The following is a 17,347-nucleotide window of genomic DNA, read 5'->3' on the forward strand; positions in this document are numbered from 1 at the left end:
CAGCAGACTTCTCCTGTCTTGCCCACTGCTCCCCTTAGCAAAACATTTCAGTAAATCTGCCTGTTCTGCTCCCCATTCTGTCTCTGGTGAACTCTCTTACCTCCCACATCCCTGGCCTATACATTCCAGTTCTTCTACACAAAAACATATAAAATTTAAAAAAAAGAAAGAAACTTCGGTGTTATGTTTCATGATATCAATAATAAAAATATCTTTGGGACTCACTCTAAGGCAAGGGAGTTAAAACCAAAAATAATCAACTGGGATTACTTCAGGTTAAAAAGCAAAGAAATACAAGATGATTAAACAAGCACCCTACTGAATGGGAAAAAGATATTTACACAATTTATAACTGGTAAGGAATTAGTATCTAAGATATATTAAAAACTCATAATTCAACAACAAAAATCAAATAATGCAATTACTAATTGGCAGTAGATATGAACTGATAAATTACTAAAGAGGATATCTAGAAAGCTAAAAGACATGAGAAAATGTTCATCATCACTCTTAATGAGGAAAATATAGATTAAAACTACAAGAAGATACCATGGCATATACCAAAAAGTCTCCCAAAATAAAGTGTTGGAGGGGATGTGGAGAAAAAGGAACCCTATATTACACTGTGATGGAAATATAAACTGGCACCACCATTATGGAAAGCAATCTAGATTTACCTTAAAAATCTAACTGTGTAAATACCATGCAGCCCAACAATCCCACACTTGGACATCTACCCAAAGAAGATAAAACTATCAAGACCAAAAACTGTATGTTCTACAGTCTTTATTGTAGCATTATTTAGAATAGTTAGAACATGGAATCAGTCTAAACTCGATTGACAGATGATTGTATCAAGAATTCTATTCAGTCATAAGGAAAGAGGAAATGAAATCATTTTCATTATAACGGCAGGAACTGGAGGGAATTATGTGTAGTAAAGCAAGTTAGAATGATAAAAAAAATAATGCACATTTACATAAGACAATCTGATATTGAAAATACTTAAAAAAAAAAGCACAGTGGACATCAATAAACATCTGAGGGATGTGAGGTTAAGAGAAAGAGATAGGAAGAAAGGGACAAGGGCGTACAAGAGTGGTGGTTTGGGGAAAAAATATAGTAAAATGGGATAATACTAGTAACTGATCTAAAGAATAAATTCTGAAAATCTAATGTATAGCAATGTGACTACGGTTAACAATGCATATACTGTGTATTTGAATTTGCCAAGAAGGTAGATCTTAAATGTTTTCACCACTAAAAAAGGAAAGAAATGGTAACCATTTACAGATGGATATTAACTTGATGAGGTGATTACAATGTATACATATATCAAAATGTCAGGTTGAACCTTAAATATATATAATTTTTATTTGTCAATTATATTTTAATAAAGTTCAAAAAAAAAGAAATGAAAAGCAAAAAAAAAAAAAAAAAAGAAAAGAAAAGAAAACAATTATGAGGCCCTGGCTATGAGACGCTGGCTATGAGAACAGGAAAGATAAATTGGAAAAGGAAAAAAGAAAAAATTGGAAAACTATTTTAAAGTAGAGGCTAGAACAAAAATCGTTTAACTCACATGATCATTAAACACTATGAATCTGCTTCCACTAAAGTGATTTTTAAAATAACATGTGTGCCATCAATCTGAATGTTGATAAAAAGACTTAATATCTATATTTTTAAATATGATTATGATTAAGCTTTAATATCTTTTTCTCATACTCCAATAGAGGGATTCAAATCTAAATAATAAACTTACTATCACAGATTTGAATCTACTATAGACCAAGTTAATTTCTGCTAGGTTCTAGAGCTAGTTTACATTCCAGGCATTCACATCATTAATGAAACGCACAGAGACACATAGAGGATCCAGTGACTGAGCAAAACAGCTCATTTCAAATTCAGTTTTGATAATAAAACCTAGAAATGGTAAGTGAGAAGAATCACTTTAGTGGTTAAAGGGGACATTACTAAAGTAAAAGCATTTCAGTATTAGATCTCATCTAGTCCATCTTTAGGATGATACAATCTACATATTTTCAAATCACTGAACAATGAAAGCTACCACAGCAGTCAAATATTCACCACTATCTTAAGGCAAACTTATATATGACATCAGATAAGAAATTAAAAAAAACATCCAGGTTCTTCTTTTATTGTTATGGAATTTCTCCAAGTGGTTCTAAAAAAAAATAAAACTTACATTCAGAATGAATTATATGCATAATGAAATTTCAAGTAAAAAGTGTCTCATCTTACCCTGTCTAGCTCCAGTGTAAACTTCTGGTCCCATGACTGATTGGAAATGGGTTTCCAGCTAGTCTGACCAACCACAGTATTATCTAGCTTCAAAACTGCACAGACATCATCTGTAATTACAATTTATAAACTTACTTAAATATTTATAAACTTTTAAAGCAGCAGTACCATTGTTTAAGAAAATAAGGTTTTCCATAATCAATACCAAATCATTTGAATCTTAATGGCCAGCTCTATATCTACAACATTATAGTTCCACTAGACTCTCCCAAATTGTGCTACGTATTTGACAAACCAGTTAACTCCTATTTTATTTATATTAGAATATAACTGATAGGATTGAAGAGGTAGTCAGTAGTTGTTTTCCATGTGTGTTTATATATCCATAGTAATCAAGCAGTTTTTTCCTTCCAAATTTGTTACCTTAAGCAATTCATTTGTTAACTTAAACAGTTCTTTAATCTGAAACTATTCATTATGTCTCTTTTCACATACAGTAAAACAAAGATATATTGAATTAGGCATGTATCCCCACTCCCAAAGTTATACTTATATCTCTGTTTAAATTACACTTCCGGATGTCTCCAAAGTACTTCATCAATCTCTTGCATTTACTCTTACTACTCTCCTCACTCTCCTATATCAGTTTACTACTTGTATACTATCCTAAGTATACATGTTTGGTCCAGTGATTACCAAAATTTCAATGTTTAGAAATGTCACTATACCATTAAAACAATCAAGGTGTGATACTGTAAGGTGACATCTCAAAATCTCTATGTACTTTTGACTTGATACAAAGAGTACTGTTCAATCTTTCATTCTTCCAGAAGAATAAATGCTGTATCATTCAGATTTCTATTAAATTTCCATTAAAGAAAATTTTTGTTACTTTTGTGTTCTTGTCATTAAAGTTCTTAGTATTTTAAAACTGTTACAAAAAATCTTAATTTTAAAGTTTTTAATCCATCTCAGACTCTTCTCACTCTTTCACTGATCCCACAAAGTCCTTTGTATAGACCCTTTAATTTCTGATATGATTTTTTAAAAAATCTGGTTACTCAACTGGACAAGTCATCGGTTTTTAGGAGATTTCGACTACTTCCACTTTTACTTTTACTTGTTCTGCTCATGAAAGATGATCTGGTTTCACTCGGACTCCAACCAGGTAGTGCAACTGATGTAGCTTTTGACCGTCCAGGGACATTCTCCAGAATATCTTGGCAGCCCATAAGGCGAACTTCCAAAGTACCTGTTAACATAAACAAATGTCCAATAAGAACATCAATTCTAAATACACACAATTTTATTATTTATTCAGAAATAGGGAAGGGTTGATCTGCAAAATCTTTTCTTTCAGAGCTTCTGCCAAGTAACAATCATCTTTCCTATTTTAATTAGAGAAACTTACCAAAAAGTCTTAAAATTAAAACAACTATGAAGAATTTTATAGGAACAACAGTTATCTCCCAAAAGCTGTCTGTGGGCATAAAACAAGTTACATAAACTTTTTGTGTATGTGAATATTCATTTCTGTAACTACATGAGAGAATTACAGAATTATGTGTTTAGACCATATGGGAGCGGAAACAAAGTGAGATAACATGCCTATTAAAATAAACACATAGAAATTAAAACAAGGAAAACTATTTCAATAACAGCCATGTTCAATAGGCAGATATAGGATTTTTCTTTTTTACACAAATAAATGGATTTCTATTCTACTTGAGATGTAAAATAGTATCTTTACAATCTAATAGTTTAGCTAATCAAATAATTATGGATCATAATTACAAAGGCATAAAATAACTGTAATTTCATTAGGCAAATAAATGTTAAAGATATTCAAATGAAAATGAGGATAGTAAATTAGGTCATCTGAAGGTATGTTTTGTCATCATGTGGGCTAGAAAGTATATTAGAATTTTAAAAGGGCACTTCATTATTAAAAATATTACATGTTGCACAGAGCATAACCCTTTAAGAAGATTATTCCTGATAAAAGCTGTCCCATTAAACTTAAATTATTAACAATTTTTATCTAAAGTTTTTATTTAAAGGTAACCAAAGGACTTTTAACAAAATTAAAGGCCTAGATTTATCTTCATAATTGAAACTAAAATATCTGCTTAAATATATAAAAACAGTGTTAAAGGTATTGGCATCAGGCAATGAAAACAATGCTCTCTCTAGAGAGGAAAAACAAATGAGGTAAGTCCTAAGACTGTTCTAGCTTACTACTTTTTTAGAGTATCCACAACACAGAGCAAGGAGGGATTACTAAAGTAAACTACAGGAGTTAAGGAAACACAAATGTGAATACAAAGAGACCAAATGTGGCGAAAGTTCAGAGTAAAGGAAAGAGGACAGTTGTCCAGAGACAGAACTCCTAAGATGTGCAGATGATTCCCCTGACAGTAGTAGAGCACAATTACTACTAAACCATGTGATATTCTGGTCTCACATAAAAAAATCTTAAAAGCAATACCCAAAAGATCAAATTGCTTTCAAATAACTTATCTGACCTAGAACAAAGTTCAAGAATATAGGAATACAAAAATATTCAATGTACAAGCTAAAATTCAAAATGTTTGGCATCTAGTCAAAGATTACTAGATCTATTTGTATTTATTCTGCATTACACATTAGCACAAATTTAGTGGCTTAACACCCTCTTATGATTTCATAGTTCTGTAAGTCTGCAGGCTGGTAGGCAATCTCTGCTTAAGATCTCTGAAGGTGGGCCTCCCCTGGTGGCACAGGCAGTTGAGTGCCGGCAAAGAAGCTGTCCACAGCCACTGCAGCATGGGTTTGATCCCGGCTGGCAGGCGAGGGTCCCACATGGCGCGGCAGACCTCTCCTGTCACACCCGCTGCTCCCCTCAGCAGTGTATTTCGTCAGTCTGCCTGTTCTGTTCCCCACTCTGTCTCTGGTGAATCCTCTCACCCTCCCGCGCATCTGGCCTGTACCCCGGTTCTTGTATAAAATAAATAAATCTTAAAAAAAAAAAAATCTCTGAAGGCTATGCTGGTTAAGTTCTCAAGAAAAATATACTTCCAAGTTCATTCAGCTGAGAATCCAGTTTCTTGCAGATACAGGATTGAGGACCATGTTTTCCAGTTGGTTGATAGTCAAAGGCTGATTTCAATTTAGAGAGGCCACCAAAATCTTTTGCCCCATCCCTCCATCTTCTAGATAGCAATGGCACATAGAAACCTTTTCATGACTCAGGACTCACTTTCCCCTCTACCACTAACCAGAGAAAACTCTGCATTTAAGGAGCTCTTATGATTATATCTGAGGTCTACTCAGATAACTGCCCTTTTTATTAATTCATAGTCAATTGATTAGTAACCTTAATCAAACAGGCAAAATTCCCTTTGCCATATAAAATAGTAACACAGAAGGGATGACTCATCATATTCATAGGTGAGGAGTTTTGGGAGTTATTCTTTCACACCATGCAAGCAAATATGTGACAAAATAAACACTACTTAGATATAAAAATGGGTGAAGCATTCACTATTAGCCGACTCATATAAGAGCCAGCCATGCCAATCCCAGATATTTGCTTAAGTGAATTAAACAATATATACATATACACCTATTCATATATTTACACAAAACTGTACAAGGAAGCTATCAGTAGCTATAGAAGAAAAAGTACAAAGTAGAAACAAGATAAATATCAATCATAAGTGAATAAAAAATTCAGTTGTGTAGCCACACAATTGAATACTAGTAACAGTAAATCTAAAGGAACCATTAATATGTGTAACATAAAAATTAAAATAATTTTTCTGCATCAAAAAGATCAGATTTCCTGCCACCTAAGAAAAAAGTATATACTGCATGACTCCATGTATATAAAATATCTAGTGACAGGTCAGTATTGCTTGGAGATGGTTGTGGGGAGAGCATGAGAAAAGCAAAAAAGGGATTTTACAGAGGTGCATGAGGACATATGGATGTCCTCTATTGATGATATCTTTAATAATTATCGATTATGGTGGTAGTTTCTCATTATAAATATATGACAAAACATCTCAAACTCTAACTTATACATCATTTGTTGTATGTCAGGAATACCTCAATAAAACTGTTCTAACAAGTGAATACTGATGATGTCGGCACCATCAGTATTTACTAAAAGAATCATGAAAACGGATACTTGAAATGGGGGAATTCTATGTATATAAATTATAACTCAATAAATTTGCTAAAGGGGAGGGAAGGAAGCATCAATTTTATGTTTTGTTAGGCCACAGAAATCTTATTTTACTGTGAAGTATAAAGGGAGATTAAGTATAATGAATATCATTTTTATTTTATTTCAAAAGAAACAACTTGTGTTTGTGTATCTTATTTGCCTTTTTTGTTGTTAAACTGGCAAACTTAGTTCATTTCCACTGTAAATGCTCAGCTGTAAAAGTCATCCTGGGGAAACTGAAAACATCTGGCCACTACTTCAAACCTTGGTTGCTTATTAAATATTTTAGTAATTTCAATATATTAGTACATGACAATGCTCAACACCTGCTTTCATTTGGAAAAAAAAATTCTAGAGAGATTTAAGATCTTTATTAAACATTTCGAGTTTCTTTCTTTTATGAGGTAACACAACTGCAATTGCATATAACCATATTAGAAATAGCTTAAAGTTACATCTTTTATTTTTATAGCTCACAATATGAAATTTTTAAAACAAGGAAATACAAGAAGTAACTGTTTGTACTCATAAGCAGTAGATAGGAATTCCATCAGAACAAGTATATGCTTTTTTATTTCTTTTAACTTTCTGGATAAAGTTTCATATACATTTTACTAATTTAGTGTTTAATCTCAGTACAACTGAGTAATACTTTTTAATTCTGAGGAAATTTTCTATCAAAAATTAATAATGTCTCAAAATGTGGACCAAAAAATTTTAAATATACCTTAGATCAAAGTAGCAATAAATTTGCAAATTTCAGTATTAACCGCAAAGAAACCAGAGTATAAATTAGACAAATTCACACATAAAAGCATACACTGAACAACTCAGGACAGTAAATGCTCCTACTACTTACTGATACTATCCCACATCATTTCTAATCCTTTATTAATATCAATACTATTTCTAGTCCTCGTTACTCTATATTTAGGGATATTCTAGATCCCTTTTAGAGTTATAGATTTACATCACATTGAGTAGTGTTCAGTTAGGAAATAAAGAACAGGGAAAGTGACTGAAAGGTCAAAGAATTGAGAGGAGACAGAACAGAAAAGGAAAAAAATTTCAGTCACATAAGCCAATTTTCTGAAAAGTGGCTTTAATTATTTTTCTAGAAATACTGTTAATTTTCAAATATTTGCAAACTATATTTTAAATTAGCGAATTATTCAGAAATTCTTTCCACAACAATTCTGAGTCATAAGATGGTAAGTACAGAGTCCACACTTAATCATCAAATCATAATTACCAAGTATCTGTTGAATGTAGAAAGTATTCAAGCTAGGAATTAGAATTATATGTAGATACAAGACAAGGTATTTGATCCTCATAGGTATATAGTTCAGTTTTGATTTCTTAAAAAAAGTTAAAACAAATAATAAAGCAAAGACTTAAAATAGTCACTGTGTACAAGTCAACTTAACTGTGAAAGAAGATTCATGGTGGAATTATAGAAGATGTGGCTAAAAAGATAAATATAAATCCTATAAACGGAAAGTTTAGAGCAGAGGGTCCCAAGCTTTCTTATTTCATACACTATCTTAATTGTTTCATTATCCTCTTAGTTTAAAAGATATATCTAACTGTTTGTTTGTTCTATATGCAGGATATAAAAAATTACTACTTGAAAAAATAATATACATAGCATGAAAGAAAAAGTAATCTTATTTCATTCTTACATTACCATGATTATTTCCTAATGGGATAAGTATACGGACTGAGTACTGTGTAACTTCTTAAACTTTGGAATCAAGTTGGAAACCACTACCTTATTTTCTACTCCATATTGATTTTCTAGGAGTATTTACTAAGATAGCAATAGAGGAAAGCCCAGTTTCATCAACATATGACATCCTTGAAAAGAATGTAGTTCCACCTAATGCTGAAACTTAACTACCTGGAGCTAGTAATTTGATGCCTGCAGGAAATACGTAACATTAAATTTCCCTCAAAATTTTAAATATCCTGTTTTCCCCCAGTGAATTCATTTTGGCATCCCAGAATACCTCAGAAACCTAGAGGAATTCAAGTTGTCTATGGTCATACACCCTGTATGTGCCCAACCTTGTCTGATCGCAGAAAAAATAGGAACTCAAGTTAGTAACTATAATTTTAGACTTATCCTAATAGCATAATTTAACTGTAAATGAAATGTGCCTTTTCAAGTTTTAATACAGAAGTCTGCCATAGTATAAAACTGATTAGTGGTACTTAAAGCTAACTAGAACGTGATAGTATGTGCTATGCAATTATGAATACTTTCATAACTTCAAAATATTAATATTATTTTTAAGGTAAATCTCTAACTGATGTTCATGGTAATAAGAAAATTTAATGATTTGGGGGATGAGGGAAATCTGTAACAACAATACGTTATATTGTAAGATCTTTGTGACATTATAACTAGCCTATGCTTTATTGCCCCTTACTCCCACAATGCTTGGTGATGATCTTGAAGAGACCTGTATTCCTGAAGTAAATTCCTGGTACCCAAGGAGACAGGTATCTCATTCTCAAAGCACTGTGGTTGCCTGCTTTGACTTGTCTAAGACCTCCTTGAAAGACTATAAAGGGCTCTATTTTCTTCATCTCTGCTCCCCAACTCAGAAATTTATCAAGGATTGAGAAAGAGTTAAGTGTAGGGCATTTCTCAAACACATGTAAAGGGAAATGAACCAGTCACTGTAGCCTGATACAATGGATATCAGTTGGGACAAACAACAGATAGCCCTAAAAGTGTTAAAACTGAGGTAGCTACATGAATATTAGACAAATATCAAAGAGCAGACAAAACAGACTTTAAATCCAACATTACAGGAGACAAAGGACATTATATTTTGATTAAAGACTATATTCATCAAAAAGATACAAAATTTATAGGAATATGCATTTAGCAACAGAGCTCAAAAATACATGAAGCAAAATTCTTGTAACTGAAAAGAAAAATACACAATTTTACAAAAATATCTGGACTTTCCTACTTTCAGTCATGGACATAGTAAGACAGTAATTATAATTAAAAAAGCAGAAGGAAAATAAAGTGTGGATGAGAATGTGGAGAAACTGCAACCTTTATACATTGTTGTTGGGAACATAAGATGATACAGTTGTTATGGAAAAGTTTGAGAGTTTTTCAAAATAAATAGTAATTATACAGTCACATGCCATATGACATTTCAGTTACAAACAGACCACATACATGATGTGGTCCTTATATACAGCCTAGGTGTAGAGTAGGCTAAAATATTTAGATTTGTGTAGGTATACACTATGGTATTTCCCAGTAATGAAATCACCTAATAACACAATTCTCAGAAAACAGTTGTTTAAGTAAAAACCTGCAAATATTCATAGCAACACTTTTCATAATAGTCTAAAGGTGGAAACAATTCAAAAGTTCATCAAAAGATATATGGATAAACAAAATTTAATACATATTTATACAATGCAGTATTCTTTAGCCATAAAAAGGAATGAAGTACTAATACACACTATAAGAAGAAAAAATCCTTGAAACAGTATGCTAAGTGAAAGACGTATGACAGGTGACAAATTATTAATTCCACGTATAGGAAATATCTAGAATAGACAAACCTGTAGAGATAGAAGTCAAAAGTGGTGCTAGAGGGTGAGGGACAAGACTGGGGAGTGATTACTTGATGGGTATGGGGTTTCCTTTTAAAAGGGTGGTGAAACTGCTCTAGAACTATATAGTAGTGATAGTTACACAACATTGTGAGGATACTAAATGCCTCTAAATCATATACTTCAAAATGTTTAAAATAATAAATTTGGTTTTGTGTGTTTTACCAAAATATTTTAAAATTCTATGCATAACTTTTAAATCATTTATGAAACCAAGACTAGGGACAAAATGTACACATAAAAGTAAGGAGACACAAACTACATACCTGTTAGTGCTGCTGGTTTGGATAGTGTACTATACTGGTTTTGTGTAGATATCATACTTTGACGTGGACTTAGTGTTGGTGATGCAACAAGCGAAAGCTCCTCAATAATAATACTGCTTTTAGGGTGATTCTTAGGAAGTTCATTTAATCTTTGCTCTAAGGAATACTTTAAAAGGTCCAATTTCTGACTTGATTCATTAAATCTTGCTTGAGCCTTGAAAGGGAAAAGGTAATTGTCATCATTTAAATTAATTATATTTTTGAATAATATATTCAGTAAGGGAAAAGTTTTATTTAAAATTACTTCAGAAAGTGCTTTTCTGTCTGTTACTTTTCCTGAGCCAAGTAATTTCATTACATTCTTTGCACCTTCTGCTACTGCAAACTCTATCCTAAAATGATGCCTTAATTCTTCCATCCGAAGTTCAAGAGGACTTATGACAGGCTTTGCTAGAGGGAAGAAAAAAAAAAATTGAGCCATTTATTTGACTGTCTAATATGTGCAGATTAAAACTCATGAAAACAAAATGCAGTCTACATTAAAACAAAAGTTAATCCTTAAGTAAATAAACACTGAAGTAACACTGAACAGAAACAATGCTGAAATTCAGAGCCTTTCATTTTTAGTCATCAAAACTCAAGGATAGGGCCTCCCCTGGTGGTGCAGGCGGTTGAGCGTTGTGCTGTGAAGCTGCCCACAACCTCTGCAGCACCAGTTTGATCTTGGCTGGCCGGTGAGGGTCCCACGTGGCGCGGCAGACCTCTCCTGTCTCGGCCCGCTGCTCCCCTCAGCAGTGTATTTTGTCAGTCTGCCTGTTCTGTTCCCCGCTGTCTCTGCTGAAGCCTCTCACCCTCCCGTGCATCTGGCCTGTATCCCGGTTCTTGTGTAAATGAATAAATAAATCTTTAAAAAAAAAAAACCAAAAAACTCAAGGATAAAATCTCAACATAAAAATATGCCTCTTCCTCCTTAATTTTGAACCACTGCTTCTTTCCTACATAATAGCACTCTATGCCCATAATAAAAACAATAACAATTTATTCCATCACCATTGTCAAAAGCCAATTCATTGGTTTGGACTGCCTGAAGAATCTGCATTCGTATGACTTCTATTTTTGTCTTGCTGTCCCGGAGCAGTTGCTGAGCTGTGCTATGGAGTTTCCGATCCTATTGGGAAGAAGTTTGAAAAGGTAAATAGATAAACAAATAAAAACATCTTCATAGTTTCTCAATAAGATCAAATGATATGAGCAAATGGAAAACTGAGTAATAAATGAATGCAGTGAGCACTGTAATATATATATATATATATATTCTTGTAGATAAATTTATTGTAAAAAGTCACCAAACAGATAGGGTAATGAGGAAAAACAACTCCCATACAGATATCCCTTGCTATCTGAAAGCAGAACATTCCTATTTGGTATGACTTAATAGGTTATACTGGAGCACTGGGAATGCTATTACCATTAATTTTACATGGTTTTTGGGTTTTTTTGTTTGTTTGTTTGTTTTTTGAGCATGTGGAAACCTATAGTTAAGACAATTTGGGGGGAAAAGTGAATTTTATTACTGTTCAAAAAAATTCAAATTGCTATCTGCAAATTTCTCTCTTTTTTTTTTTTAAGATTTATTTATTTATTTATACAAGCACTGGGTACAGTCAGAAGCGCGGGAGGGTGAGAGAATTCACCAGAGCCAGAGAGGGGAGCAGAACAGGCAGAAGGACCGAAGTACACTGCTGAGGGGAGCAGCGAGAGGCAGGAGAGGTCTGCACACCATGTGGGACCCTCCTCCGGTGGCCGGGGAGCAGCCGGGGATCGAACCGGCGCTGCAGAGGTTGTGGCCAGCTTCGCAACCCAGCGCTCAATCGCTGCGCCACCGGGGAGGCCCATTTCTCTTTCTTTGTTTACATAAAATATAAAGAGTTTTCCTGTATCACAGTCAATACAGCTAACATACACCAGAGCAATGTAAGTGACATACACCTGAGTGACAAACCTAAAAATTTTAGATAATCTCTTCTCCTGTTATATTTCACTTACATTTCCATGGAGCTTCAAATATGTAAGCAAATTTTAAAAACAGCTAATCACAGAATACTTGTGTTCCCTTAAATTCTAATAAAGGAAACCACAAACAATTATCAACACTAATGGTAAAACTAGGGAGGAAGGTAGAGTGAATAAACATCTGTCATCTATTAAGACTTCAAGAAAAGTCCTCAATAGAGTGCAGTAATGCTACTGTAGCACCTCTGTTTAGTTCCAGTAACAGTGAATGAATGTAACTGACAGAAAAATCACAAAAAAACCCTTAATCATTTTAGTATCTGTGGTGGGCAAAATTGTGATTCACTTAAAGATGTCCATGTCCTAATCTCCAGACCTTGTGAATGTTACCTTACATGACAAAGGAAGTTAAGATAGCAGATGAATTTAAGGTTGTTATCGAATTTTAAAATATGAGGTTATCCCACATTATGCAAGTGGACCCAATGTAATCCTTAAATGTGGAAGAGGAAAGCAGAAGAGGTGGTCGGAGTGATGTGAGAAAAATTAGTCTGCTGTGTTGGCTTTGAACAGAGGAAGGGGTCATGAACCAAGGAATGAGGGCAGCCTCTAGAAACTGGAAAGAAGAAAGAAGTTCTCCTATATCCTCAAAAGACAAGGCAGCTTTGCCAAGACCTTGTTATTTTTTTTAGTTCAGTGAGATCCATTTCAGGCTTTTTTAAAGTCACTAAATTTGTGATAATTTGTCACAGCAATCACAGAAAACTAATATAAGCATTTTTTTCAAAGTCTCATAAGAGACAACTAATAGAAGTTAATGCAATCCCCTGCTCTAAAAGTTACATCAATTGAAGTCTAGATTTCAATTTGCAAAAAATAAATAAATAAATAAATAAATAAATAAATAAATAAATAAAACTAAGTATCAGGTTATTAAGCACTCATTTATTTTCAGGCAGATTTTTTCATATTATTTATTCATCTTTTTTGTTACCACTAAAGGCAGAAAGCATTAATTTGTAAATAAAGTACAATCAAGCTATATTTGTTAGGAGATTAAAGACTGTAAGGCAGCATCTATAAACCAAATACACACACACACAGTATATACAATGATACAAGAACAAAGGGAAAGAAGGAAATATGTGTGGTAGGAAAGACAATACTGCCATTATATAATTAAAAGAAAGAAAGAAAGAAAGTGAGGTGAAATATACTGCGTTAAATACCAAACTAAGTTACTATACAGTGGAAGAAAAAGTAACCAGCAAATTGATGAATTTTTCTTCCATTTCTTCCCTGGGTTGGTCAATAATGAAAATAGCTTTCAGTCAATTTGTTTTTTTATATTTAAGTATTTAGATTTCATGCACCAAGGCGCTGAATTAATTTAATAAAGTCCCTTGAACATCAATTTATACCAAGAGGTGCACACACATCCAATTTGCTAATTTTGCTTTATCAATAAGGATACTGGCTTGATTGGTATTTATGACTTATTACATATGCTTTTATATATACAACTATATCAACTATCTGCCTTCAAAACTTAAAATGAAAATAATTTTCTCTTTAATTTCACCTTTATTCCTTCTCCTCCTCCTATACAGTATTAGGAACATCAGACAAACCGAAGATAGGAAATTACTTTTCTATTTCTTTGAAACCAGATCACAGTAGCAGAAAAATTTAATATCCCGAAGTTCCTAATTTAATGTGAACAAATGTGCTTGCAGATAGACTTAGGTCCAAGTCTCTTACATATAAGCTTGGAGAAGTTGCCTATCTTAATGCAAGCTTTAGATTTCTTACAGAAATTGTACAGACAAGGAATGCCACTTAAAAATATATAACTTCTGTAAGCATTAAATAAAACTAAAATTATATTGTCCAGCACATGATTAAATGTGCTTTTTAGAGCAATAAAAATATTGATTGATTAATGATTATTTCAATGAAATTCTAACTAATAGTATGCTTTTTAAAAAAGATTTATTTATTTATTTGTTTGTTTATTTATTTATATAAGAACCGGGGTACAGGCCAGATGCACGAGAGGGTGAGAGCATTCACCAGAGACAGAGTGGGGAACAGAACAGGCAGACTGAGAAATACACTGCTGAGGGGAGCAGCGGGCGCGACAGGAGAGGTCTGCCACACCATGTGGGACCCTCCCCAGCGATCGGGGATTGAACCGGCACTGCAGAGGCTGCGGGCAGCTTCGCTGCCTAGCGCTAACCGCTGTGCCACCAGGGGAAGCCCTAGTATGCTTTTCAAATCAGCTACTCCCTTTTAAATTATTTTAATAACCTTCCTTTTACACTAAGATTTTAGGGAAATTTTTTATATAATTGTTTGAATCATATAAAAAGGACTGTTTAATGCAGTTTACTATTGGTAATTAGCATTCCATAATGAACAGTTAAATCTGGAATGTGCAGTGTTTTACAATTACAAAAACATAAATTAATGTTTTATAATTTCAAATTATATACTTTTAAATTTTATTTTAAAACTTTTACAAGTCATTAGTGGGATACTATAACAAATAAACTACATTATACATACAACTTTCAGAAATAAATAAACCAATTATTATTTTTCCAAAACATATTTATGGCTAATTTTGCATACTATGGTTATCACATCTAGTGAAAATACAAAGATTAATTAGTTAGGATGCTACCCTATAAATCTTATAGTTTGACTGAAAAAGTACAGATGTATTCAATATTAAAAGTACCCAAGGAAAAGCTCAAAGAAGAATGGGATTAATTTTAGCTAAGGGGATCCAAAAAGGTTTTATGAGTTGTTTCTGTACATAAAATTGAATATGAAGTATGTCAGTACTGGAAGACAAAAAGGGGAGCCTGGATAAATGGTCAGGTATTTTCAAGTGAGTAAAAAGTATGAAAAGATGTGAGAGCATTTTTAAAAAGAAGAGTTAGAGGTTAGAAGGAATTCAAATTTTAACAGTTTGGCTTGTCATCTGAATATATAAATGGGAGACATGTTGGAGACATGTCTTATCAAGCACTCAGAGGTTATTCTGAAAACCAGGAGTGCTGCTTAGAATCATGAAATTAATATTATTTCTCTATTAACTATAATTTTCAGTACTGGTAATCCAGTAAAAGGGAGAAGCAAAGACAGAGGCTGCTACTCTACATAGGATAGTAATGAAGAACTTGTAGAGGTGGTAGCATCTGAGCAGACTTTAAAGAACTGAGAGAGAAAGCCATGTAAAGTACTCGGGAGAAGAAATATCGAAGCAGAGACATAGTAAATGAAAGGCCCAGAAGTACAAGTGTGCTTGGTATGTTCAAGGGATAGCAAAGAAGCCAATGTAGCTGGAGGGTAATAAAAGAGAATGAAAGTATTTTAGAAGATCAAAAGGTAGTCAAGAGTAAATCATGTATGAACTTGCAGTCTCACAGTAGGAAATCTGGATTTTGTTCTAAGCATGATAGAAAGTTACTGCAGGGTTTTGAACAGGAATGTGAAAATACTTGACTTACACTTTTTGAAAGGACTACTCTGGCTTAAGATGTCCTAAAATAACAATTTTATCATACAGAATCCAATAACCAGAGTTTTATTTATTTATTTTTTAATAAAGATTTATTTATTTACTTACAAAAGCACTGGGCACAGTCAGAAGAGCAGGAGGGTCAGAGAACTCACCAGAGCCAGAGCAGGAAACAGAACAGGCACACTGAGGAAATACACTGCTAAGGGGAGCAGTGGACGTGGCAGGAGAGGTCTGTCGCACCATGTGGGACCCTCGCTGGGGGTTGGGGATCGAATCGGCGCTGCAGAGGCTGAGGGCAGCTTCGCAGCCCAGCGCTCAACTGCTGTGCTACCAGGGGAGGCCCTAACCAGAGTTTTAAAGACAATTGTTCAGAGCAAAACTGAATGAATTATTCCTCTCCTGAAATTTTCTCCATATATAGTGAATTACCTATCATTGTAAGGACACCAACATTTAACAGTCTGACTATAACCAATCTAAAAATCATCTTCAACTCTCCCTTCTACTTCATATCCAGACCACATATTTATTCTAACTACATAGCATGACTGTTGTTTTCACTGCTGTTACAAGGGGAGGAAGCATGTTTAACCTGGATTTTCCCAAGAGTCTACTTAAACTTGCAGCCTTTAAGACTTGATTGACCCTCTTTAATTAAATCTTCAAGTCTGAGGAAAATAGATGTGAACTTTCTAAACTTTAAATCTGATGATGTGTATTTTCTCTGCTAAGAAGTATTTCAGCAGCCCCATTTGTCTTATAAGATAGAATCTCAACTGTTTCATTTTGTCCAAAATATACTTTATAATCTGGGTTTCTTTCACTTATGCTACACCTCACCCAATTAAAGCTCTGCCTGCTGTGAACAGGGGGAAAAAAAAAAAACAAAAACAAAAACTCCTGTTGGAATCACATGGAGGATTATCCAAAATAAGATGTGCCTTCCTAGAGGTTTAGATTTGTTCTCCAATGAAGGCATGACCTTTCATTGAAAATGACTGTTTGACTGTTACAGTTGATGACTGTTGTTAGAAGGGCACTTCACTTACCCTCAGATAAGTTACATAAGAAAAAAGCTGAGGGCCTCCCTGGTGGCACAGGGGTTAAAGACAGCGCTACCAAGCAATTGGCAGCCACTGCAGCACAAGTTTGATCCCTGGCCAGTTAGGGAGCAACCCACATGGAGCAGCAGACCTCTCGTGTCTTGCCCGCTGCTCCTCTCAGCAGTGTATTACAGTAGATCTGCCTGTTCTGCTCCCCACTCTCTCTGGTGAATCCTCTCCCCCCCACACACACCTCTGGCCTATACCCGAGTTCTAAAAAAAGAAAAAAAAAAAAAAAGAAAAAGAAAAAAGCTGAGCACTGTTGTGATAGCCATTTAAAAGCACTTCCATTTCTTAGAAAAAGCCA

At 33.9% G+C, this 17,347-nt stretch overlaps 1 protein-coding gene across 3 annotated transcripts in view; it reads right to left on the reverse strand.

The window, feature by feature from the left end:
• PKN2 (protein kinase N2) overlaps window positions 1-17,347 on the reverse strand; it is a gene marked incomplete at both ends in the record, with an annotated part of 101,344 nt that overhangs the window by 35,877 nt on the left and 48,120 nt on the right. For 2 of the 3 annotated variants that reach the window (XM_084242206.1, XM_084242204.1), the window contains 5 exons: window positions 2,269-2,378; window positions 3,335-3,520; window positions 10,393-10,606; window positions 10,697-10,842; window positions 11,443-11,560. In XM_084242206.1, the coding sequence (XP_084098332.1) occupies window positions 2,269-2,378; window positions 3,335-3,520; window positions 10,393-10,606; window positions 10,697-10,842; window positions 11,443-11,560 (774 nt within the window). The remainder of the gene's footprint in view (window positions 1-2,268; window positions 2,379-3,334; window positions 3,521-10,392; window positions 10,607-10,696; window positions 10,843-11,442; window positions 11,561-17,347) is intronic. The other variant, XM_084242205.1, reaches the window with a different exon arrangement.

The sequence above is a fragment of the Talpa europaea genome (assembly GCF_964194135.1).
Source record: "Talpa europaea genome assembly, chromosome: 9".
In the NCBI taxonomy this organism is placed as follows: Eukaryota; Metazoa; Chordata; class Mammalia; order Eulipotyphla; family Talpidae; genus Talpa; species Talpa europaea.